General features: G+C 48.1%; 1 protein-coding gene across 1 annotated transcript; it reads right to left on the bottom strand.

The window, feature by feature from the left end:
* Positions 1 to 11,171: 11,171 nt before the first annotated feature.
* bhlha9 (basic helix-loop-helix family member a9) lies at positions 11,172 to 12,414 on the bottom strand. The gene has a single exon (XM_033046314.1). It carries the CDS (start codon positions 12,164 to 12,166, stop codon positions 11,522 to 11,524), a length of 645 nt encoding a protein of 214 aa, XP_032902205.1. The 5' UTR covers positions 12,167 to 12,414; the 3' UTR covers positions 11,172 to 11,521.
* Between the last annotated feature and the right edge of the window lie 14,241 nt (positions 12,415 to 26,655).

Genomic DNA, 26,655 nt, shown 5'->3' with positions numbered 1-26,655 from the left:
AGCGTCAGCTTTGTGGAGCCGCACCGCTCCATTAGAGCCGCGATCGGTATTACAACCCGCCTGGTGTATTCAGGGCGGCCTCGTTTAAACCGGGTCTCAACTAACCCCAGTGTATTTGTGCGCCTCAAACCACCCGTGGGGCAGAACCCCCTCCCCTCCCCTCGCCCCCCCCCCCCTCACTTGTGTAGGCAGGAACTGCAGGTGCAGCTTTACACCGAAGATAGACACAAAAGCGGGACAGGAATGGGTGACGTTTCAGCTCGAGTCTGAGGAAGGGTCTGGACCCGGAACATGCCCCGTTCCCTCTCCCCTGTCTCGCTGAGTTACTCCAGGATTTGGTGTCTATCCGACCCGTCTCTGTTCAAGATTAATGCGCAGGGTTGTAGTTTTAGAACCATCAAGTCTGCATCAGGGAAACAGGCCCTTCGGCCCAACTCGACCATGATGCCCCCCTCTAGCCCCACCTGTCCGCGTTTGGCCCGTGTCCCTCTAAACCTTTCCCATCCCCAGGGAATGTCGGGGTTATTTGAAGTTAGAGGTGTCAATGTTCATACCACTGGGCTGTGAGCTGCCCAAGCGAAATATGAGGTGCTGTTCCTCCAATTTGGGTTTGGCCTCACTCTGAAAATGGAGGAGACCTCAGACAGAAAGGTCAGTGTGGGAATGGGGAGGGGAATGAAAGTGTTTAGCAACTGGGAGATCAGGTAGGTTCAGGCGTTCAGCAGCGACCAGCGATCCCCGCACACTAACACTACCCTACACACACTAGCGACGAGTTACATCTACAGCCAATCAACCTACAACCCTGCACGTCTTTGGAGTGTGGGACGAAACCAAAGATCTCAGGGAAAACCCACGCAGGTCACGGGGAGAACGTGCAAACTCCGTACAGACAGCACCCGTGGTTGGGATAGAATCTGGGTCTCTGGCGCTGTGAGGCAGCAACTCTACCACCAAAGTAGTCTGATAACAGCGGAGGGAAAGGCCGTTGCCGAGTGGTCTCAAGCTTCCACTACTTCTGCTAGATGAGTTACTAGAAGGCGGAGAATGGGGGACACAATGGAAGTGAGGGAGTCAATGGATATTTTTAAGGCAGAGATTCTTGATTCATCAGGGGTTAAGGGGAGAAGGCAGGAGAATGGGGTTAGTAGCGAGAGATAGATCAGCCTTGAATGAATGACGGAGTAGACGATGGGCCGAATTACCTCATTCTGCTCCTATCAATAGATCTTATGAACCTATGAGCTGGCTGGGACAGAAGCGGAATGTTTGTGAACCAGAGGTAGGATGCAGAAGATCCAATTTTGAAAGCTCTGTTTAGTCTAGTTTATTGTCACGTGTAACGAGGTACAGTGTAAAGCTTTTGTTGTGTTCTACCCAGCTCTGCTCAAGGTTGTGTACCATGTTTCAAATTATCCAATTCATCCTGAAGGGAGGAGATTGGAGGGGGTTGGTGGGAGATTGTGGCATCCTCTTTAGCTACAGTTGAGGTTCAAGTCTAGCTGCAGTTAAGTCTACTCCGCCATTCAATCATGGCTGATCTATCTCTCCCTCCTAGCCCCATTCTCCTGCCTTCTCCCCATAACCCCTGACACCGTACTAATCAACAATCTGTCAATCTGCAACTTGAAAATATCCATTGACTTGGCCTACACAGCATTTGTGGCAATTAATTCCACAGATTCACCACCCTCTGGTTAAAGAAATTCCTCCTCATCTCCTTTCTAAAGGAACGTCCTTTAATTCTGAGGCTGTGCCCTCTGGTCCTAGACTCTCCCACTAGTAGAAACATCCTCTCCACATCCACTCTATCCTGGTGTCTCACTGTTTGGTAAGTTTCAATGAGGTCCCCCCTCATTCTTCTAAACTCCAGCGAGTACAGGTCCAGTGCCTTCAAACACTCATCGTATGTTAACCCACTCATTCCTGGGATCATTATTGTAATGCGTACTGTTGTATCCATATTGTGCAGCTTTCTGGCTCAGTATAGACAGTAGGAGTGTTCTCTACGTTTCCAGTCGACTGGCCCATGGATTCTTGCACTTGCTCACCACACAAGGCCACGAAGATTCTATTATCGTGAAATGGCTTCATGAGCTTCTTAATTTTAATGAAGTTTCCAGTAATAAAAGCAATTCCAGATACTGATGGATTAGTTTTGATGTTGGTGACGGTAAGTCTGTGGGTACCTTGTATATAAGCATTATTCATTCTTTCTCCCAGATGATCCAAATATTGCCACCTGAATCTCCCCCCATCTCTCTGGCCCACTGCCTGGAGAGGAGAAAATCAGTCTGTTCCTAACCAGGTGAATTGTCTGAAGAAGGGTCTTCACAGATGGAACGATGATCTCTTCTACATTTTCGTTGAACTCCATTCCATTTGTCCTGTTTTCACACCTTACACTTCCTTATCTATGCACCTCCCTCTCTCCTGACATCAATCTGAGGAAGGGTCTTGACCCGAAATGTCACCCATTCCTTGTCTCCAGTGATACTGCCTGTCCCTCTGAGATACTCCAGCATTTTGTGTCTATCTTCAATAGAATCTTAGAGTAATGCAGCATCGACAGGCTCTATGGCCCATTCATAGCACACCAACCACCCAGCACCCATTTACATCAATCCCCTTATATTCCACATTCCACATTCTCAACATCCCCCCCACCACACCCCACCCCCTCCCCCACCCCCTCCCCCAACCCCACCCCCTCCCCCACACACTCCCCCCCTCCCACACCCCACCCCCCCTCTCCCACACCCCCCCCCCCCTCCCCCACCCCCTCCCCCACACACTCCCCCACTCCCCCCTCCCCCTCCCCCACCAACCCCCGCCCACACACTCCCCCACCTTCAAATCTCCTCTTTTTTGGAACAACATTCATTACTTTATGTTTCTGCCCAACTTCTATATTAATTTGATAGAAAATACAAGGAACTGCAGATGCTGGTTTACAAAAAAAGACACAGAGTGCTGGAGTAACACAGCGGGTCAGGCAACATATGTGGAGAACATGGGTGGCTGACATTTTGGGATACGTTTCATAAATTCATGTTCATATGTGATAGGAGCAGAATTAGGCCATTCGGCCCATCAAGTCTACTCCACCATTCAATCACGGCTGATCTATCTCTCCCTCCTAACCCCATTCTCCTGCCTTCTCCCCATAACCCCTGACACCTGTACTGATCACGAATCTATCAATCTCCACCTTAAAAAATATCCATTGACTTGGCCTCCAGCACTGCATTCTGCACTCTGTGAAACGTCATCTATCCATGTTCTCCACAGATGCTGCCTGACCCGCTGAGTTACTCCAGCACTCTGTGAAACGTCACCTATCCATGTTCTCCACAGATGCTGCCTGACCCGCTGAGTTACTCCAGCACTCTGTGAAACGTAACCTATCCATGTTCTCCACAGATGCTGCCTGGCCCGCTGAGTTACTCCAGCACTTTGCATCTTTTTCTATACTCAGTTCCCTGACTGAGGGAAGGCTAATGTACCCAAAGCCTCCTGTGTGGCTGGTGTCAGTAGGCTGGGAGTGTGTGAGTAATGCTTCCCGAGGTCTCTCCTTCCTGCACCAGGCTTGTGCCGGCCATGAAGCACACACTGAAATTGGCACCTTCTCATGTTCTGCAAAAAGCAAATTACTCCAAGCCATTAGGAAGTAAATGAACCTTGTTCAAGGCTGCACTGCCTCCACCCACTCTCCCAGCGGCAAATTGGATCGATTTTTAGAAGGCTTCAATGCTTAATTATGAGTTTAAGTTTTACATTTTAAATTGATGTGTGCGGGTACATACATAAATCGCCTGTTCTGACCTTTGTCATTTTCCTGTATTCTATTTAGAATAAAAGCATTTAGTGAGATTAATTTAATGAGATACAAAAATCAGAGCAAGGTTTGGACAAATGCGCAGTGCCTAGAATTAAAGAGACACTCCCATCCTAGCTTAGAGGCGGCACAGTGGCGCAGCGGTAGAGTTGCTGCTTTGCAGCGCCAGAGACCCGGGTTCAATCCCACTATGGGTGCTGTCCATGTGGAGTTTGCATGTTCTCCCTGTAACCGTGTTGGTTTACTCCGGGTAGAAACATAGAAAATTAGGTGCAGATGTAGGCCATTCGGCCCTTCGAGCCAGCACCGCCGTTGTATTTTATTATATTGTATTGTAATTAATTTATTAGCCAAGTATGTAAAAACCCACAAGGAATTTAATTGGCCATACAGTTACATAAACATTTACTGCGATGGAAGGGAATAACGTATTATCTTCTTCCCTCCTTTTCTCCCGCAGTCGGGGCAAGCAAAGTTCCCGCAACCGGCCATCGAAGTTCCCGCGATCGAGGTAGTTGATGCTCCTGAGGTTGGAGCTCCCGAAGTCGATCCCAGACAAAGGGACCGCCAGCTCCTCGATGTTAGGCCGCAGTGTAGATGGAGATACGTTACGGAAAAGTCACATCTCCGTCAAGGAAAGAGATTTAAAAAGATATCCTCTCATCCTTCTAAATCCCAGTGAATACAAGCCCAGTCGACCCATTCGATCATCATATGTCAGTCCCGCCAACCCGGGAATTAACCTGGTGAAGGTACACAAAATTGCTGGGGGAACTCAGCGGGTGCAGCAGCATCTATGGAGCGAAGGAAATAGGCGACGTTTCGGGCCGAAACCCTTCTTCAGACTCAAGGACCAACGGACCCCAGCTGTATTTCATCCGCCGGAAGATCCACCTCTTATACCCTTACCCAATTAACCTGGTGAATCTGGTTTGTAGGTTAATTGGTTTCTGTTTACTTGCCCCGAGTGTGTAGGATGTGAAAGTGGGATAACATGGAACTAGTGTGCAGGTGACTGATGGTTGGCATGGACTCGATGGGCTGAAGGGCTGTTTCCACACCCACTCTAAACTAAACTAAAGTGATGGGTTGGAAGGGCCAGCTAATACTAATGGATGGGATAAAAATTGCATAAAGCGATTGAGATATTCATTAATGGGACGCGGTAACATGAGCAGGCAAAGCCCACATTACTCTAATGACTTATCCGGGAAATCTAAATATCGCAGTATTGCACGGTTTAATGCATTTGCAAATCAGAGAATCAAATTTATATGATAAGCTCTTCCATAGCTGTTTCTCAAGGGAAGTCTGATTAGTTCTCCAGTGATTCCTCGTAGCCTGAGTACATTTCCTGAGATGATTGAGTCATGATGTGGTGGAATCAGAGATTGCTTTCCAAAGTTGATAGTTTCCAGCGAGGATATCCTTCCTTGGATCCCATCCAAACCACCAGGCATCTTCCTTCACTTCAACCGGTGACCAACTTTGGATAAATTCCCTGATCAACCTTCACCTTTGTCACAATATGTCAGTGCGGGGTGGAATTTCACTCGGATCTCATGATGAAGCAGAATTATTGTGCTACAATTACAGTACAGTAGAAACCAATCTCCCTCCCATTGACCCCATCTACACCTCACGCTGTCTCGGCAAGGCCAGCAGCCCAGACCATCACGCATACAAACCAACCTCCCACCCATTGACTCCATCTACACCTCGCACTGCCTCGGCAAGGCCAGCAGCATCATCAAGGACCAGTCTCACCCCGGTCACTCCCTCTTCTCCCCTCTCTCATCGGACACGAGGTACAGAAGTGTGAAAACGCACACCTCCAGATTCAGGGATAGTTTCTTCCCAACTGTTATCAGGCAACTGAATCATCCTACCACAGAGAATGGTCCTGAACTACTATCTACCTCATTGGAGACATTTGGACTATCTTTGATTAGACTTTACTGGCTTTATCTTGCACTAAATGAATGAATGAATGAATGAATGAATGGATGAATGAATGAATGGATGAATGAATGAATGAATGAATGAATGAATGAATGAATGAATGAATGAATGAATGAATGAATGAATGCTTATTGGCCAAGCATGCACACATACAAGGAATTTGCCTAATGCTCCCCTCTAATGTTATTCGCCTTATTCCCTTTATCATGTATCTGTACACTGTGGACGGCTCGATTGTAATCATATATTGTCTTTCTGCTGACTAGTTAGCACGCAGCAAAAGCTATTTACTGTACCTCTGTACACGTGACAATAAACTACACTAAAGGTATGTTTTTTTATTTTCCAAGTGTCCAGTGCAGAGTGTAGAGCCAGTGAGATCGCATCCTCCATTGACCTGTTGTGGCAGTAGGCAAACCGTAGCGGGTCCAGGTTCTTGCTGAGGTAGGAGTTGACATGTGCTATAACCAACCTCTCTCGTGCAGAATAATTGTTCCTCACATCTCCGTTAAACATTGTCCCTCTCACCTCCAAGCTGTGCCCTCTAATGTTGGACATTTCCATCCTGCGGTAAAGGTTCTGACTGTCTACCCTATCTACACCTTTCATAATTTTATAAACTTCTAATGTTTCCTCTCAATCTCCAAAGACCCAGAGAAAACAATCCAATATGTCAAACCTCTTCTTCTGGCTAAGACCCTCTAATCCAGGCACCTATTCTGCACCAAAGCCTCCACATCCTTCCTGTAATGGGGTGACCAGAACTGCACGCAATACTCCAAATGTGGCTTGACCAAAGTCCTCTCGAACGGTATCATGACTACGTGTCTCTTATGCTCAAAGATAGACACACAAAGCTGGAGTAACTCAGCGGGACAGGCAGGATCTCTGGAGAGAATGGATGAGTGACGTTTCGGGTCGAGACCCTTCTTCAGACTAGTTAGGGAAAAGGGAAACGAGAGCTGTAGACGGTGTAGAGAGATAAAGAACAATGAAACAATGATACTCAAAGCCCCAGCTGATATAATGACTCCACAGTGTCGCGTATTCGGTCCTGATGCAGGGTCTCAACCCAAAACATCGAGTACCTCTCTGCCTCCACAGATGCTGCCTAACCCACTGAGTTCCTCCAGCACTTTATTTATTGCTCCAAATTCCAGCGTCTGCAGTTTCTTGTGTCTCCATACCTTAACCTTGCTAGACACAAACATGCTGGTGTAACTCAGTGGCACAGGCAGCATCTCTGTGGAGAAGGAATGGGTGATGTTTCAAATCAAGACCCTTCTTCAGCCCTTCTTACACATCACACCTTAACCTTGCTGAATAGTTGAAGTAATAATGCTCTGCTGTAGTAATGGGAAAGTTTCCATTTTGATCACAACAGTTAATTAAAGTTTAAAGAGTGAATATCTATATCACTGCACTTCACCAGCTCCCTCTCGTGGTGGCTCACATATCGACATTCGGTTCAGATAAGTTTCTCGTTTCACCGACAAACAGCTAACAATGGCATGTTTCCTTTATCATCATTAATTTTTGCATTTATTTTTGATTAATTGTTCTTTATCCCTCCACATCATCGTCTATATATCTTGTTTCCCTTTTCCCTACCAAGTCTGAAGAAGGGTCTCGACCCGAAACGTCACCCATTCCTTCTCTCCAGAGAGGCTGCCTGTCCCGCTGAGTTACTCCAGCGTTTTTGTCTATCTTCGGTGTAAACCAGCATCTGGAGTTCCTTCCTACACTTGTATTCCAAGACCAGCATTAAATACTTATCGCCATGAATTAAACTATCATTGTAAATCACACAGACAAAGCTGCCTTAACACAGTGAGCACATTAAGTCGCAAAACGTTCTTACTTTCAGCAGTAAATACATAACTGACTAATGTTGACTTCTGAGCTGATCACAAATTATGACATAGAGTCATAGAATTATGCAGCACGGAAACTGGCCCTTCGGCCCAACTTGCCCACACCGACCAACATGTCCCACCTGCCAGCATTTGGCCCAAATCCCTCTAAACCTGTCCTATCCATGTACCTGTACAAATGTATTTTAAATGTTGTGATAGTCCCTCCTCCGGCAGCTATTTCCATTCATCCACCTCTGTGTGGGAAAAGTCATCATTTCAGTGATTTAATTCCTTGACATTTAGAAAGTCCATCATTCATTCTTATTTTTTATTCTCAGACGTGGCTTGTGGGTTGGAGTTACAGGGAGAGGTTGGACAGGCTGGGGCTTTTTTCTTTGGAGTGTAGGAGGCTGAGGAGTGATCTTATTGAGGTGTACAAGATCACGAGGGGCATGGATAAAGTGAACGCTCACAGTTTTCCCCAAGGTAGAGGATTCTAAAACTAGAGGGCACAGGCTTAAGGTGAGAGGGGAGAGGTATTGGGGAGACCAACATCTAGTCATTGGTGAGACCACACTTGGAGTGCTGTGTGTCTGTTTCATCGCCCTTAATAGAGAGGACGTTGGAAAGGGTGCAGACGAGAATTACAAGGATGTTACCTGGGGTTGCAGGTTAAGGTGAGAGGTTAAGAGGACAGAGATTGAAGAGAAACCTCATGGACAACTTTTTCGCTCAGAGGGTGGTCCGTATCTGGAGTGAGCTGCCAGAGGAAGCGATGGAAATGGATACATTTACAACTTTTAAAATACACTTGGATAGATACATGAACAGGAAGGTTTTAGAGGGAGAGAGGCCAAATGCAGGCAAATGGGACTAGCCCTGAAAGGCAACTTGTTTGGCAACTAGGTGGGCCGAGGGGCCTGTTTCCATGCTGTACAACTCAATGACATCACTGTAAGTGCCTGGCAACTCGCTACATCATAATGTGTTCATAGATATGTAATCTACTTTTGATTGAATGAAAGACACAGCGTGGAAACAGGTCCTTTTGTCCACCGACTCCATGCCGACCATAGATCACCCAGTTCACTTCAGTTTAGTTTATTGTCACGTGTACAGAGGTACAGTGAAAAGCTTTTGTTGTGCGCTAACGAGTCGGCAGAAAGACAATACATGATTACAATCGAGCCATTTACAGTGTACAGATACATGATAAGGGAATAACGTTTAGTGCAAGGTAAAGCCCGATCAAATATATAGTCCGGGGGCCTCCAATGAGGTAGATAGTAGTTCAGGACTGCTCTCTAGTTGTGGTAGGATGATTCAGCTGCCTTATACCAGCTGGGTAGAAACTGCCCCTGAATCTGGAATGGCCGTTCACACTAATTCCGTGTTATCCCAGTTTCTCCTCCACTCCCTGCTCACTGGAGCCAATTAACCCACAAACCCACACTGGGATGTTCATTCATTCATAAGTGATAGGAGAAGAATTAGACCATTCGGCCCATCAAGTCTACTCCTCCATTCAATCATGGCTGATCTATCTCACCCTCCTAACCCCATTCTCCCGCCTTCTCCCCATAACCCCTGGCACCCGTACTGATCAAGAATCTATCTATCTCTGCCTTAAAAATATCCATTGATGTGCCCATATGCAAGCATTGGAATAATTAGGAATGAATTTAAAGAAACAGGCCAGGTGCGATCTCTCTGAATTACTCTAGCCACCGACGAGCTTGGACAGAAATCGACATCATGACGATATCTAAACGCAGCGAATACCCAGAAACACTCAGCAGGTGGGACAGCATCCATGGGGAGAGAAACGCGCTCAACTTTAGACACAGGTGCTGGAGCAACTCAGCGGGACAGGCAGCATCTCTGGAGAGAAGGAATGGGTGACGCTTCGGGTCGAGATCCTTCTTCAGACCGAAGAAATGTCACCTATTTCTTCTCTCCAGAGATGTTGCCTGTCCCGCTGAGTTACTCCAGCATCTTGTGGTTTAAACCAGCATCTGCAGTTCTTTCCTACACGCTCAACGTTTAGTCAGAACTAGGAGAGATCTTCCACACACACTGCTTGATGCCAGGGGTTATGGGGCAGGGGTCGCACGGTGGCGCAGCGGTAGAGTTGCTGTCTCACAGCGCCAGAGACCCGGGTTCGATCCTGACTACAGGTGCTGTCTGTACGGAGTTTGCACGTTCTCCCCGTGACCTACGTGCGTTTACTCCGAGATCTTCGGTTTCCTCCCACACTCCAAAGACATGCAGGGTTGTAAGGGGCCGAAGAGCCTGTTTCTCTAAACTGAACTAAATCACATGGATTTATGAACTTGTGAATTTATGACTCCCTGCTAAAGAGTTTTAATTCCAGACTGCAGTGACTTTTCGTCCATGTTATTCCGGCCGCTGTATCAGAAGCTGCCTCACCCCCCCACCCCCACCCCTACCCCCACCCCCACCCCACCCCACCTACCCCCCCCCACCCCCCACCCTCACCCCCCCCAACCCCACCCCCACCCCCACCCCTACCCACACCCCCCACCCCCAACCCCACCCCTATCCCCTACCCCCCCCCCACCCCACCCCACCTCCTCGCCCACCCCCACCCTCACCCCCCCCCCCTCCCCCCCCCCCAACCCCACCCCCAACCCCACCCACACCCCCCCCCCCCCAACCCCACCCCTATCCCCTACCCCCACCCCCAACCCTCACATTGAACCTCTGCCCTCTGGTTCTCGATTCTGGGCAAGAGACTGGGCATTTATCCGAATGGCCTACTCCTGCACCTATTTTTCTATGTTTCTATGTTGTAACTCAGCGGGTCAGGCAGCATCTGTGGAGAACATGGATAGGTGACGGTTTGGGACCCTTCTTCGGTCTGTCCATTCCCCACACGGACGCTGCCTGACCCGCTGAGTTCCTCCAGCACTTCGTGTTTTACGCAAGTTTCCAGCATCTACAGTTCCTCAGGTCATAGGTTCATATGATAGGAGCAGAGTGAGGCCATTCGGTCCTTCAAGTCAACAGCGCCATTCAATCATGGCTGGTCTATCTCTCTCTCCTAGCCCATTCTCCCGCCTTCTCCCCATAACCACTGACACCCGCACTAATAAAAAGTGTCGTTTCCCGACTGTGTCTATCTGTGCGTCTCTGTGCGGAATCTACCATCTTGCAGCCTTTGTCTGACCTTCATCTATTGACCCAAACCCGGAGTAACAGACCGGCCCCGACGCGCGGTCAGAATCGGAATCGCGGCGGTTCATTTGAAACTAACTTCAAACAGGTTCAACAGTGGTCAAGGCGCCTCCACAGTGACTGCGCTTGGAATTTACAGAGAATTCAGATCGTAACCACAGGGATAAAGGTAGTTTATTGTTGCCGCTTCTCACACACACACACACACACACACACCGCCTGTCCCGTGTAGGAAGGAACTGCAGATGCTGGTTTACACCGAAGATAGACACAAAGAGCTGGAGTCACTCAGCGGGACAGGCAGCATCTGTGGAGAACATGGGTGTGTGATGTTTCGGTTCGGGACCTTTCTTCAGCAGTTTGTGTGTCTGTCTGTCTGTCTGTTCAAGCTGCCGACTGGACCAGAGATGTGATCGCAACCCTCCTGATGTCAGTCTAGAGTCTTTGCGCCAAACATCCGCCCCAAGTTGGTCCTCAAACGACCCGCTGTTCCAGTTCAATCGTTGCCCGTTTCACGGTCCGGGTGGCGGCGGTGATCTGTGAGCGGCAGTAACGTTGTCCAGCGCTTTGTCCGGTGAGTGTAGCCGGCGGCAGGGAGAGTGCCGGGCCGGGCCGGGCCGGGCAGCGAGTATCTCCAGCCCAGCTCCACACCCTGTGTTGGCGGCGCTCAGTGCATGGGCAGTGTGTGTTGGTAGCCGGCGCCGGGGAAGTAGTTGAAATGCCAGGCGAGGGGTAGCGAGGATTCGGCCAACGTGTCGAGGTGTCTCTGGTGACAACCGGCCCTGGAGCCGGGACAGAGCGGGGCCGCGGGCATCGGCGGCTCGGGCTCCGGGAAGCTGAGCGGCGGCGGCGGCGGTGAGAGGTAGAAGGGGGGTTCGGGGAAGCGGGGTGCCGGGGGTCCGGGGTGGGTGTAGTCCGGGGGTCCAGGGTGCCCGAGAGGCGGCGGGAGGCCGGGGCAGCAGTGGTCTGAGCGCAACAGTGAGGACAGGCTGGCGATCTTGCTGATGGCTCTGCGCAGAGTGGCGATCTTGGACAGGCGCTTGCCGTTCAGGTCATGTCTCAGGCTGAGCCGCAGCGCGTTAAACGCTTCGTTGTAATCCACGATGCGCTTCCTCTCCCGGACATTGGCCGCGACTCGCCGCGCCTTCGAGCGCACGGGCCGGCAGCGCTTCTTGCCCCGACTGTCCGGCCCCTGGCCCGGCCCGGCCTCTACCGCTGACCCCCGGCCTCTGCCCCTCCGCTCCCCCGGCCGCCGCTCCGGCCCCTCGCCCTCGTCACAGGCTCCGTCCGCGTCCACGGCCGGGCCGGGCATGGTGACCCGCTCCAAGCGCCGTCCACGCCGGCTCTCACTCTCCTTCTCTCCCGGACCCGCGGGAGGACAGTACTGGCCACAACTCCGGCCAACGGGAGGTCAGCACTGGCCAAACTCTCCGGACCAACGCGACTCCAATACTGGCCAAACTCTCCTGCCAGCCCCGACCCCAACTCTACCCCGTATTAAAGGCGTTGCCGGGGTGGGACCCCGCGAGGCGGGCCCTCTTTCAACACCAGAGGGTTACATTCCACCCCCTGCCCGTCCCGTCTCTCTCTCTCTCTCTCCGCCACTTCCATCGTTAACTCCTTGCCTCCTGTCGCCGCTTCCTTCAGGGCGAGGAGGCAGGGTCAGGCCACGCATGTCCCAGAGATACAGAGGTCAACTGGACATGAAGTACCGCAGATAGACACAAAATGCTGGAGTAACTCAGCGGGACAGGCAGCATCAGTGGAGGCCACAAGTCAATGGATATTTTTAAGGCAGAGATAGATTTTTGATTAGTGCGGGTGTCAGAGGTTATGGGGAAAAGGCAGGAGAATGGGGTTAGGAGGGAGAGATAGATCAGCCATGATTGAATGGTGGAGTAGACTTGATGGGCCGAATGGCCTAATTCTGCTCCTATTACATATGATCTTATGATCTCTGGAGAGAAGGAATGGATGATGTTTTGGGTCGAGACCCTTCTTCAGACTTCTCAAGAGATGCTGCCTGTCCCGCTGAGTTACTCCAGCATTTTGTGTGTTTTCGACCAGATGTAAACCAGCATCTGCAGTTCCTTCCTCAGCATAAAGTTACCTTGGTTCCACCACGCTGGCCTTTAAGGTGAGAGTGGAAAGATTTAATAGGGACCTGAGAGGCAACGTTGGGTTGTATGGAACGAGCTGCCAGAGGAGATAGTTGAGGCTGGGACTATCACAACATTTACAATTCATTTGTAAGGCAGCAGCTCTACCGCTCCTCTAAAAGAAACGGAGGGCGGCACGGTGGCGCAGCGGGTAGAGCTGCTGCCTCACAGCGCCAGAGTCCCGGGTTCAATCCTGACCACGGGTGCAGTCTGTATGAAGTTTGTACATTCTCCCCGCGGCCTGCGTGGGTTTTCTCCGGGTGCTCCGATTTCCTCCCACACTCCAAAGACGCGCGGGTTTGTAGGTTAATTGGCTTGGTGTATGTGTAAATTGTCCCTAGTGTGTAGGATAGTGTTAGTGTACAGGGATCGCTGGTCATTGGGCCGAAGGCTCTATTTCCGTGCTGTATCTCTAAACTAAATTTAGCTGAAGTTTGTTATCAGGGTGTCCGGTCCACAGCCTCAATGTAATCCTGGGCCTCCTCCACCGTCAGAGTGAGGCCCAGCGTAAATTGGAGGAACAGCACCTCATATTTGGCCAAGTATTCGCATACAAGGAATTTGCCTTGGTGCTCCATCCACAAGTAACAACATGACATACAGTGACAGTTACGAATGACTCAGAAAACACTAAACATTAATAATAATAAAACATTAATGATAAAACACCATTGATCAAACATGTGAACCAACAAAATACCAGATCAAAGGGAGTCTACAGATTTTTGGCTGTTGAGTAGAGCAACTACTCGTGGATAAAAACTGTTTTTATGTCAATATTGATTTCTCTAACTTCAAGTAACCCTTCCTTTCCCTCTCTTTCCGTTCCTTCCCCATCTTAATTCGCCGACTAGCTTTACTGACCTCCTGATTAAATGTTACTGATGGTACGCCACGGTGTCACCTTCCCCTCAGCTAAACAATGATCCAATGATCCTTTATCGCCGTCCCCTTTGATCTCTCGTTTTCACACCTCACCCTTCCATATCTCCATGTCCCCCTCTCCCCTGACTCTCACTCTGAAGATGGGTCTAGACCGGAAACGTCACCCATTCCTTCTCTCCAGAGATGTTGCCTGTCCCGCTGAGTTACTCCAGCTTTGTGCGTCTAGCTGGAGTAACATGGGCCTCCTTCTCTCAGGAGTCTTAAGGGCCTGTCCCACTTACGTGTCCTTGGCACGCACATTACGCGACCACGAGCCAAGGACGCGTAAGTGGGACAGGCCCTTTACTGCACTCAGTCCCAGTGTGGAATGTGTTCCTGCATTGGGCATTGCAAGGTTCCAGGGAGGCCACAGCAGTGGTCTCAACTCGGCTAATTTTGCTAGCCCTTGCTGTCTCCTCCCCTTCCTTAACCCTCTAGCTGTCTCCTCCCACCCTCCCATCCGCCCGCCCTCGGGCTCCTCCTCCTCCTCCCCTTTTCCTTCTTTCTCCCCCCCCCCACCCCCCATCAGTCTGAAGAAGGGTTTCGGCTCGAAACGTCGCCTATTTCCTTCGCTCCATAGATGCTGCTGCACCCGCTGAGTTTCCCCAGCAATTTTGTGTACCTTCGATATTCCAGCGTCTGCAGTTCCCTTTTGAACACAGTGGTCTCAACTCACCTGGGTGTGCATCGTTTGTCTCTCCAGCAGAGGGCGCTGAGATGCGACGTAGACCAGGTGTGACCAGGTAGCTCAGACCAATTCCTCTCCCAGAGTGAGCTCATCATTCCTGTGGTATACCTTTACTCCATTAAAAACAAGCGTTGAATGCGGAACTGAAGTCATAGAACTGTGCAGCACAGAAACAGGCCCTTCGGCCCACCTGGTCCATGCTGACCAAGTGGGCATTCTGGGCTGGTCCCATTTGCCTGCATTTGGCCCGTATCCCTCTAAACCGTTCTTATCCATATATCTGTGCAAATGCTTCTGTAGCTTCCTTGGGCAGGGAGATTGCAACCTTCACGTGGTCCACCCTGTTTCAACTAATGCAATCAACCCGACGTGCACAAACAAATAGAACACGTTGTCCTGCAACTTTAGGTGGTGCAAGAGGAAGTATAGCTTCCTTTAGACTTTAGGCTTCAGAGATTCAGCATGGAAACAGGCCCTTCGGCCCACCGAGTCCATGCCAATCAGCGATCACCCCATGCACTAGCACTATATTACACACTAGGGTCAATTTAACATTTCTACAGAAACCAATTTACCTGCAAACGTCTTTGGAGTGTAGGTGGAAACTGAAGCACCCGGAGAAAACCCACGCGGTCACAGGGAAAACTTCCAAGCTCCGTACAGGCAGCACCCGTAGTCAGGATGGAACCCGGGTGTGTGGAGCTGTGAGGCAGCAACTCTACCGCTGCGCCACCGAGCCGCCCTCATATGCTCAATGGTTTCTAGTGTTAAGTATGCACGGGACAGTGGAATTGTTTTGCACAATCCACAAATGCACAGTTAGCACAATGTTGGCGCAATTAGACAACAAGAAAAGAAAAGAAAAAAAGAAAGGAAAGGAAACAACAGAAAACACAAACTGTTCAAAGTGCAAAGTCCAGTCCACAGGTTGTAAGTCCAGGAGCGCCCTGATCCAGGTAAACCCAGGTAAGCCCAGGTAAGCCCAGGTAAGCCCAGGTAAGCCCAGGTAAACCCGGCCCGACCCGAGATATCTACAACTCCCACAGGTGCAGCGGGAGAGTTGCTGCCTTACAGCGAATGCAGCGCCGGAGACCCGGGTTCGATCCCGACTACGGGTGCTGTCTGTACGGAGTTTGTACGTTCACCCCGTGACCTGCGTGGGTTTTCTCCGAGTGCTTCGGTTTCCGCCCACAGATTTGTAGGTTAATTGGCTTGGAAAATGTAAAACATGTCCCTAGTGTGTGTAGGATAGTGTTAGTGTGCGGGATCGCTGGTCGGTGCGGAAGGGCCTGTTTCCACGCTGTATCTCTAAAACTAAGCTAAACTAAATGCTGGAGGGGGGTTGGTGCACTGTTTCTATGCTGTCTACAGCCACAGCGAGAGTTATTGTCATAAAAACAGAACATATTCATCAGCATCTGTGGACAGGGGAAATGGGTCGTCTTTTCAAGTCAAAGTCCCTTCTTCGTAACTGGAAGGATTCTGACTAACATAGAAACATAGAAATTAGGTGCAGGAGTAGGCCATTCGGCCCTTCGAGCCTGCACCGCCATTCAATATGATCATGGCTGATCATCCAACTCAGTATCCCGTACCTGCCTTCTCTCCATACCCTCTGATCCCCTTAGCCACAAGGGCCACATCTAACTCCCTCTTAAATATAGCCAATGAACTGGCCTCGACTACCCTCTGTGGCAGGGAGTTCCAGAGATTCACCACTCTCTGTGTGAAAAAAGTTCTTCTCATCTCGGTTTTAAAGGATTTCCCCCTTATCCTTAAGCTGTGACCCCTTGTCCTGGACTTCCCCAACATCGGGAGCAATCTTCCTGCATCTAGCCTGTCCAACCCCTTAAGAATTTTGTACGTTTCTATAAGATCCCCTCTCAATCTCCTAAATTCTAGAGAGTATAAACCAAGTCTATCCAGTCTTTCTTCATAAGACAGTCCTGACATCCCAGGAATCAGTCTGGTGAACCTTCTCTGCACTCCCTCTATGGCAATAATGTCCTTCCTCAGATTTGGAGACCAAAACTGTACGCAATACTCCAGGTGTGGTCTCACCAAGAACCTGTACAACTGCAGTAGAACCTCCCTGCTCCTATACTCAAATCCTTTTGCTATGAAAGCTAACATACCATTCGCTGTCTTCACTGCCTGCTGCACCTGCATGCCCACTTTCAATGACTGGTGTACCATGACACCCAGGTCTCGCTGTATCTCCCCTTTTCCTAGTCGGCCACCATTTAGATAATAGTCTGCTTTCCTGATTTTGCCACCAAAATGGATAACCTCACATTTATCCACATTATACTGCATCTGCCAAACATTTGCCCACTCACCCAGCCTATCCAAGTCACCTTGCAGTCTCCTAGCATCCTCCTCACAGCTAACACTGCCCCCCAGCTTAGTGTCATCCGCAAACTTGGAGATATTGCCTTCAATTCCCTCATCCAGATCATTAATATATATTGTAAATAGCTGGGGTCCCAGCACTGAGCCTTGCGGTACCCCACTAGTCACTGCCTGCCATTGTGAAAAGGACCCATTTACTCCTACTCTTTGCTTCCTGTTTGCCAGCCAGTTCTCTATCCACATCAATACTGAACCCCCAATGCCGTGTGCTTTAAGTTTGTATACTAATCTCTTATGTGGGACCTTGTCGAAAGCCTTCTGGAAGTCCAGATACACCACATCCACTGGTTCTCCCCTATCCACGCTACTAGTTACATCCTCGAAAAATTCTATAAGATTCGTCAGACATGATTTACCTTTTGTAAATCCATGCTGACTTTGTCCAATGATTTCACCACTTTCCAAATGTGCTGCTATCCCATCTTTAATAACTGACTCTAGCAGTTTCCCCACTACCGATGTTAGACTAACTGGTCTGTAATTCCCCGTTTTCTCTCTCCCTCCCTTCTTAAAAGTGGGGTTACGTTTGCTACCCGCCAATCCTCAGGAACTACTCCAGAATCTAAAGAGTTTTGAAAGATTATTACTAATGCATCCACTATTTCTGGAGCTACTTCCTTAAGTACTCTGGGATGCAGCCTATCTGGCCCTGGGGATTTATCGGCCTTTAATCCATTTAATTTACCCAACATCACTTCCCGGCTAACCTGGATTTCACTCAATTCCTCCAACTCCTTTGACCCGCAGTCCCCTGCTATTTCCGGCAGATTATTTATGTCTTCCTTAGTGAAGACGGAACCAAAGTAGTTATTCAATTGCTCCGCCATATCCTTGTTCCCCATGATCAACTCACCTGTTTCTGACTGCAAGGGACCTACATTTGTTTTAACTAATCTCTTTCTTTTCACATATCTATAAAAACTTTTGCAGTCAGTTTTTATGTTCCCTGCCAGTTTTCTTTCATAATCTATTTTCCTTTCCTAATTAAGCCCTTTGTCCTCCTCTGCTGGTCTCTGAATTTCTCCCAGTCCTCCGGTATGCTGCTTTTTCTGGCTAATTTGTACGCATCATCCTTCGCTTTGATACTATCCCTGATTTCCCTTGTTATCCACGGATGCACTACCTTCCCTGATTTATTCTTTTGCCAAACTGGGATGAACAATTTTTGTAGTTCATCCATGCAGTCTTTAAATGTCTTCCATTGCATATCCACCGTCAACCCTTTTAGAATTAATTGCCAGTCAATCTTGGCCAATTCACGTCTCATACCCTCAAAGTTACCTTTCTTTAAATTCAGAACCATTGTTTCTGAATTAACAATGTCACTCTCCATCCTAATGAAGAACTCAACCATATTATGGTCACTCTTGCCCAAGGGGGCACGTACAACAAGACTGCTAACTAACCCTTCCTCATTACTCAATACCCAGTCTCATAATTTTATATACGATGATCAGTGTGCCCTAGAACATACGGCATTCCAGCGAAAACTATCCAAGTCTGTCCAACCTCTCCCTCTAGCTAACACCTGCTAATCCAGGCAGTATTCTAGTCTGAAGAAGGGCCACTAAGATGTCACCTATCCATGTTCTCCACAGATGCTGCCTGACCCGCTGAGTTACTCCAGCACTCTGTATCTATATTTGGTATAAACCAGCATCTGCAGTTCTTTGTTTTTAGCGTTCTGGTCAACCTCCTCTGCACCGTCTCCAAAGCCTCCATCCACATCCTTCCTGTAATGGGCGATCAGAAACGCACGCAATCCTCCAAATACAGGCTGACCAACATCCAGTCAAACTGCACCATGACTTCCAGAGACAGACACAAAATGCTGGAGTAACTCAGCGGGACATGCAGCATCTCTGGAGAGAAGGAATGGGTGATGTTTCGGATTGAGACCCTTCATCAGACCAGTCACCCATTCCTTGTCTCCACGGTTACTGCCTGTCCCGATGAATTACTCTAGTTATTGGAGAAAGAGCACCTTATTTCAGTTTAGTTTAGTTTAGAGATACAGCGTGGAAACAGACCCTTCGGCCCACCGCACCGACCAGCGATCCCCGCACACTAACCCTATCCTACACACACTACACTTACACCAAGCCAATTAACCAACAAACCTGTATGTCTTTGGAGTGTGGAAGGTAACCAAACATCTTAGACAAAACCCATGCGGTCACGGGGAGAACGTACAAACTCCGTACAGACAGCACCCGTAGTCAGGATGGAACCCGGGTCTCTGGCGCTGTGAGGCAGCAGCTCTACCCGCTGCACCACCATGCCACCCTTCACTTACAACCCAATGGGAGTGATGGAGTCATACTGTTTGTTCCAAGCTGTCCAACCGGCCAACATGCCAACAGGCCCATACACCCACATTTGGCCCGTATCCCTCTAAACCTATCCCATCCATGTACCTGTCCAAATGGCTTTTAAATGTTGTTACTCAACTACCTCCTCTGGCAGCTTGTTCCATACACCCACCGCCCTTTGTGTGAAAAAGTTACCCTTCAGATTCCCACTATGTCTTTTCCCCTTCACTCTATATAGAAACATACAAAATAGGTGCAAGAGGAGGCCATTCGGCCCTTCGAGCCAGCACCGCCATTCATTGTGATCATGGCAGATCGTCCCCAATCAATAACCCGTGCCTGCCTTCTCCCCATATCCCTTGATTCCACTAGCCCCTAGAGCTCTATCTAACTCTCTTTTAAATCCATCCAGCAATTTGGCCTCCACTGCCCTCTGTGGCAGGGAATTCCACAAATTCACAACTCTCTGGATGAAAAAGTTTTTTCTCACCTCAGTCTTAAATGACCTCCCCTTTATTCTAAGACTGTGGCCCCTGGTTCTGGACTCGCCCAACATTGGGAACATTTTTCCTGCATCTAACCTGTCCAGTCCTTTTATAATTTTATATGTTTCTATAAGATTCCCCCTCATCCTTCCAAACTCCAGTGAATACAAGCCTAGCCTTTTCAATCTTTCCTCATATGACAGTCCCGCCATCCCAGGGATCAATCTCGTGAACCTACACTGCACTGCCTCAATCACAAGGATGTCCTTCCTCAAATTAGGCGACCAAAATTGTACACAATACTCCAGATGTGGTCTTACCAGAGCCCTAATACAACTGCAGAAGAACCTCTCTAATCCTATACTGAAATCCTCTTGTTATGAAGGCCAACATTCCATTAGCTTTCTTCACTGCCTGCTGTACCTGCACGCCAACTTTCAATGACCGGTGTATAAGGACACCCAGGTCTCGCAGTACCTCCCCCTTACCTAATCTAATCCCATTGAGATAATAATCTGCCCCCTTGCTTTTGCCACCAAAGTGGATAACCTCACATTTATCTATATTATACTGCATCTGCCACGTATCTGCCCACTCACTCAACCTGTCCAGGTCACACTGCAACCTCCTAACATCCTCTTCACAGTTCACACTGCCACCCAGCTTTGTGTCATCCGCAAACTTGCTAGTGTTGCTCCTAAATCCCTCTTCCAAATCATTAATATATGGTAAACAGTTGTGGCCCCAACACCGAGCCTTGCGGCACTCCACTCACCACTGCCTGCCATTCTGAAAAGGACCCGTTCACTCCTACTCTTTGCTTCCTGTCTGCCAACCAATTTTCTATCCATGTCAACACCCTACCCCCAATACCATGTGCTCTAATTTTAGTCACCAGTCTCCCGTGCGGGACCTTTTCAAAGGCTTTCTGAAAGTCTAGATACACTACATCCACTGGCTCCCCTTCACCCATTTTACTTGTCACATCCTCAAAAAATTCCAGAAGATTAGTCAAGCATGATTTCCCTTTCATAAATCCATGTTGACTAGGACTAATCCTTTTACTGCTATCCAAATGCCCCATTATTACCTCTTTAATAATTGACTCCAGCATCTTTCCCACCAGCGAAGTCAGGCTAACTGGTCTGTAATTCCCCGTTTTCTCTCTTGCTCCTTTCTTGAAATGTGGGATAACATTAGCTATCCTCCAATCCACAGGAACTGATCCTGAATCCATTGAACATTGGAAAATGATCACCAATGCATCCACTATTTCTAGAGCCACCTCCCTGAGGACCCTGGGATGCAGACCATCAGGCCCAGGTGATTTATCATCCTTCAGTCCCATTAGCCTACCCAATACTATTTCTCGCCTAATGAAAATTTCTTTCAGTTCCTCTACCCCCTTAGATCCTCTGTCCTCCAGTACATCTGGGAGATTGTTTGTGTCTTCCTTAGTGAAGACAGATCTGAAGTACCTGTTCAACTCTGCCATTTCCTTGTTGCCCATAATAATTTCACCCGTGTCTGCCTTCAAGGGACCCACATTTGACTTTGCTACTCTTTTTCCCTTAACATATCTAAAGAAGCTTTTACTGTCCTTCTTTATATTCCTGGCCAGCTTCCCTTCGTACTTCATCTTTTCAGCCCGTATTGCCCGTTTTGTTTCCTTCTGTTGTCCTATGAAAGTTTCCCAATCCTCTGGCTTCCAGCTACTCTTTGCTGTGTGTGTTGACCTATGTTCCCGATTCACCTACCCTGAGCAAGAGACTGTGTCAATCTTGCTCCAGGAGGAGCTGTAGAGAATAAATTGCAAGCAGATGCTCGTGGTTACATCCACATCAGACATGTGGGACTTGTTTAAAGGCCAGCTGATCAGAGTTGAGGACCAGCATGTTCCAGTGAGGAGGAGGAGGGATAAGGACCAGAGAGGTAAATGTGATCATAAAGTAAAATGAAGTGTATGTAAGATTTTGGAAGATGAATCAGACCAAACTTTGGAGGAATATAAAGCAAGGTGTCATAGACTCAACCAAGTGACTGCAAGGGCCATAAGGGGTCGTGAAATGTCATTGTATGTCGAATTTATGTTGAACTTTTGATATCTGCCAGAGGCACTCGGTTCCTTCACACCGATGAAGGCAATGAGGTGACACTTTGTGTACTGTCTCAGCGAAGTCCATCACGACACTGCAATCGTTGCATGTTAATATGATTTATCAATGTGCTTGTGCATAGTGTGACTTTACCGAATTGTATCAAAAACAAAGGGTTTCTCTGTACCCAGGTACATCTGCCAATAAAACACAAAGCGCTGGAGGAACTCAGCAGCTCACCTGCCTGACCAGCAGACTTGTTCCACAACTTAGGGCTGCACAGTGGTATAGAGATAGAGCTACTGCTACAGCGCCAGAGACCCGGGTTCGATCCTGACTATAGGTGCTTGTCTGTATGGATTTCAGATGCATTTATTTAATTTGCAAGAGCTAAATAGAGCTGTTAAAGATAGCGGAGTCAGGGGATATGGGGAGAGGGCTGGAACAGGGTACTGATTGTGGATGATCAGCCATGATCACAGTGAATGGCGGTGCTGGCTCGAAGGGCCGAATGGCCTACTCCTGCACCTATTGTCTATTAATATTAGATCCAATTGCTTTGTGTTGCTCAACAGAATATACAACACAGAAATATATATTCAACATGTGTAACAGAAAAATGTATCAACATGATTAGAATATAACATCATATAATAATGTAACATAATTATATAACAGGTGTATATAGTCAACAGAACTACATTTTGAACGTACAAGTTATTGAACAAATGCATTGAAACTGAATCTAGAATGATGGCTGAAGGTTTTGTTTGACAAATTGCTACCTTGTCTACTCATCTTTAATCTGGTAGAGGTTTAAATCTTTAAAAACAATCTAAAATATAAATGTGGACTTGGGTGTAATTAGCATCAGCCTATTTGTCTATTTCCCCAACACTTTGTAGCTGCTTTGAACTCTGCTTGTTGGCCGGCGGGAGGTATAACTGGACAATAAATAACTGGTGCGTAGCCCCGGGCAGTGGCGGGCTGTGGATAGAACTTCAAAGGTTGGAATGATTCTGCAGAGAAAATATATGTAACAATTATCACCTGGGCTGCCTGCTGCCTCTACCAATCACCCTGAATTACTCTGCACCCTCTCGCTTGTCTTTTTAACGGAACCCTTTGCCTAAATTAATAGATGACCAATGCGGGCAAATAAAAGACAAGTTATATGTGTGATTTACTGTAAGGTGGATTCCTGGTGAAGACTGCCACTTATCTCTTTATAGGCTATCATTTTGTTCTTCACTCGGCAATTTTTCTCCCACTTCCACCGCGTTGTGTAATTTACAGTGTGATTATCCACGACTGTGGAACAATGAGGCATGTCATAGAGTCGTACATCCATGTCCACCAAGATGCCTTGACTACTCTTTTTACCCCATTTGCTCCCTTAAATGGGGCATCTTCTGTCTGCTCATCTATGGCCTTTGTCCAACCATCTACTCATCAAATAACCCTCCTCACCTGTGTCAACCTGTTACAGGCTCTGTCCTGCCCCTCCTCTCTTCCTTCCTTTCTTCCTTCTCCCCCCCCCCCCCCCCCCCCCCCCCCCCCCCCCCCGGAGTAAATCAGCAGGTCAGGCAGATTCTGTGGAGAACATGGATAGGTGACGTTTCACAGAGTGTTGGAGTAACTCAGTGAGTCAGGCAGCATCTGTGGAGAAAAGAACGTGACGCTTGGGTCAGAATCCTTCATAGAACCAGGGGGAAACAAACTCTGCACAATTCAGTCATTCCAACTTTCTCCCGACTTGCCGCCACAACATGATTATTAACTTGTGTGATGTCGGGAAGTGAGGCTTGTAGTTTGTCTCCCTCTCCCCTGACATCAGTCTGGAGAAGGGTCTCGACCCGAAACGTCACCCATTCCTTCTCTCCAGAGATGCTGCCTGTCCCGCTGTGTTACTCCAGCATCTTGTCTCTTTTGTAGTTTTTAGATTTCGTTTTAGAGATACAGCGCAGAAACAGGCCCTTCGGCCCACCTAGTCTGCACCGACCAGCGATCCCCGCACACTAACACTATCCTACACACACCAGGGGACAATTTTACATTTACACCAAAGCCAATTAATCTACAAACCTGCACGTCTTTGGAGTGTGGGAGGAAACCGGAGATCTCGGAGAAAACCCACGCAGGTCACGGGGAGAACGTGCAAACTCCGTACAGACAGCACCCGTAGTCAAGATCGAACCCGGGTCTCTGGCGCCGTGAGGCAGCAACTCTACCGCTGCGCCGCCCTTGTAGAAACTAGGAACGGCCGATACTGGTTTACAAAGAAAGATACAGAGTGCTGGAGTAACTCAGCGGGTCAGGCAGCATCTGTGGAGAACATGGATAGGTGACGTTTCACAGAGTGCTGGAGTAACTCAGTGGGTCAGGCAGCATCTGTGGAGAACATGGATAGGTGACGTTTCACAGAGTGCTGGAGTAACTCAGTGGGTCAGGCAGCATCTGTAGAGAAAAGAACGTGACGTTTGGGTCAGAATCCTTCATAGAACCAGGGGGAAACAAACTCTGCACAATTCAGTCATTCCAACTTTCTCCCGACTTGCCGCCACAACATAGACATAGACATAGAAATTAGGTGCAGGAGTAGGCCATTCGGCCCTTCGAGCCTGCACCGCCATTCAATATGATCATGGCTGATCATCCAACTCAGTATCCCGTACCTGCCTTCTCTCCATACCCTCTGATCCCCTTAGCCACAAGGGCCAGATCTAACTCCCTCTTAAATATAGCCAATGAACTGGCCTCGACTACCCTCTGTGGCAGGGAGTTCCAGAGATTCACCACTCTCTGTGTGAAAAAAGTTCTTCTCATCTCGGTTTTAAAGGATTTCCCCCTTATCCTTAAGCTGTGACCCCTTGTCCTGGACTTCCCCAACATCGGGAGCAATCTTCCTGCATCTAGCCTGTCCAACCCCTTAAGAATTTTGTAAGTTTCTATAAGATCCCCTCTCAATCTCCTAAATTCTAGAGAGTATAAACCAAGTCTATCCAGTCTTTCTTCATAAGACAGTCCTGACATCCCAGGAATCAGTCTGGTGAACCTTCTCTGCACTCCCTCTATGGCAATAATGTCCTTCCTCAGATTTGGAGACCAAAACTGTACGCAATACTCCAGGTGTGGTCTCACCAAGACCCTGTACAACTGCAGTAGAACCTCCCTGCTCCTATACTCAAATCCTTTTGCTATGAAAGCTAACATACCATTCACTTTCTTCACTGCCTGCTGCACCAGCATGCCCACTTTCAATGACTGGTGTACCATGACACCCAGGTCTCGCTGCATCTCCCTTTTCCTAGTCGGCCACCATTTAGATAATAGTCTGCTTTCCTGTTTTTGCCACCAAAATGGATAACCTCACATTTATCCACATTATACTGCATCTGCCAAACATTTGCCCACTCACCCAGCCTATCCAAGTCACCTTGCAGTCTCCTAGCATCCTCCTCACAGCTAACACTGCCCCCCAGCTTCGTGTCATCCGCAAACTTGGAGATATTGCCTTCAATTCCCTCATCCAGATCATTAATATATATTGTAAATAGCTGGGGTCCCAGCACTGAGCCTTGCGGTACCCCACTAGTCACTGCCTGCCATTGTGAAAAGGACCCGTTTACTCCTACTCTTTGCTTCCTGTTTGCCAGCCAGTTCTCTATCCACATCAATACTGAACCCCCAATGCTGTGTGCTTTAAGTTTGTAAACTAATCTCTTATGTGGGACCTTGTCGAAAGCCTTCTGGAAGTCCAATACACCACATCCACTGGTTCTCCCCTATCCACGCTACTAGTTACATCCTCGAAGAATTCTATAAGATTCGTCAGACATGATTTACCTTTTGTAAATCCATGCTGACTTTGTCCAATGATTTCACCACTTTCCAAATGTGCTGCTATCCCATCTTTAATAACTGACTCTAGCAGTTTCCCCACTACCGATGTTAGACTAACTGGTCTGTAATTCCCCGTTTTCTCTCTCCCTCCCTTCTTAAAAAGTGGGGTTACGTTTGCTACCCGCCAATCCTCAGGAACTACTCCAGAATCTAAAGAGTTTTGAAAGATTATTACTAATGCATCCACTATTTCTGGAGCTACTTCCTTAAGTACTCTGGGATGCAGCCTATCTGGCTCTGGGGATTTATCGGCCTTTAATCCATTTAATTTACCCAACACCACTTCCCGGCTAACCTGGATTTCACTCAATTCCTCCAACTCCTTTGACCCGCGGTCCCCTGCTATTTCCGGCAGATTATTTATGTCTTCCTTAGTGAAGACGGAACCAAAGTAGTTATTCAATTGGTCCGCCATATCCTTGTTCCCCATGATCAACTCACCTGTTTCTGACTGCAAGGGACCTACATTTGTTTTAACTAATCTCTTTCTTTTCACATATCTATAAAAACTTTTGCAGTCAGTTTTTATGTTCCCTGCCAGTTTTCTTTCATAATCTATTTTTCCTTTCCTAATTAAGCCCTTTGTCCTCCTCTGCTGGTCTCTGAATTTCTCCCAGTCCTCCGGTATGCTGCTTTTTCTGGCTAATTTGTACGCATCATCCTTCGCTTTGATACTATCCCTGATTTCCCTTGTTATCCACGGATGCACTACCTTCCCTGATTTATTCTTTTGCCAAACTGGGATGAACAATTTTTGTAGTTCATCCATGCAGTCTTTAAATGTCTTCCATTGCATATCCACCGTCAACCCTTTTAGAATTA

Source organism: Amblyraja radiata, chromosome 28, assembly GCF_010909765.2.
Source record: "Amblyraja radiata isolate CabotCenter1 chromosome 28, sAmbRad1.1.pri, whole genome shotgun sequence".
NCBI lineage: Eukaryota > Metazoa > Chordata > Chondrichthyes > Rajiformes > Rajidae > Amblyraja > Amblyraja radiata.
This window is presented reverse-complemented; position numbering and strand designations above follow the sequence as displayed.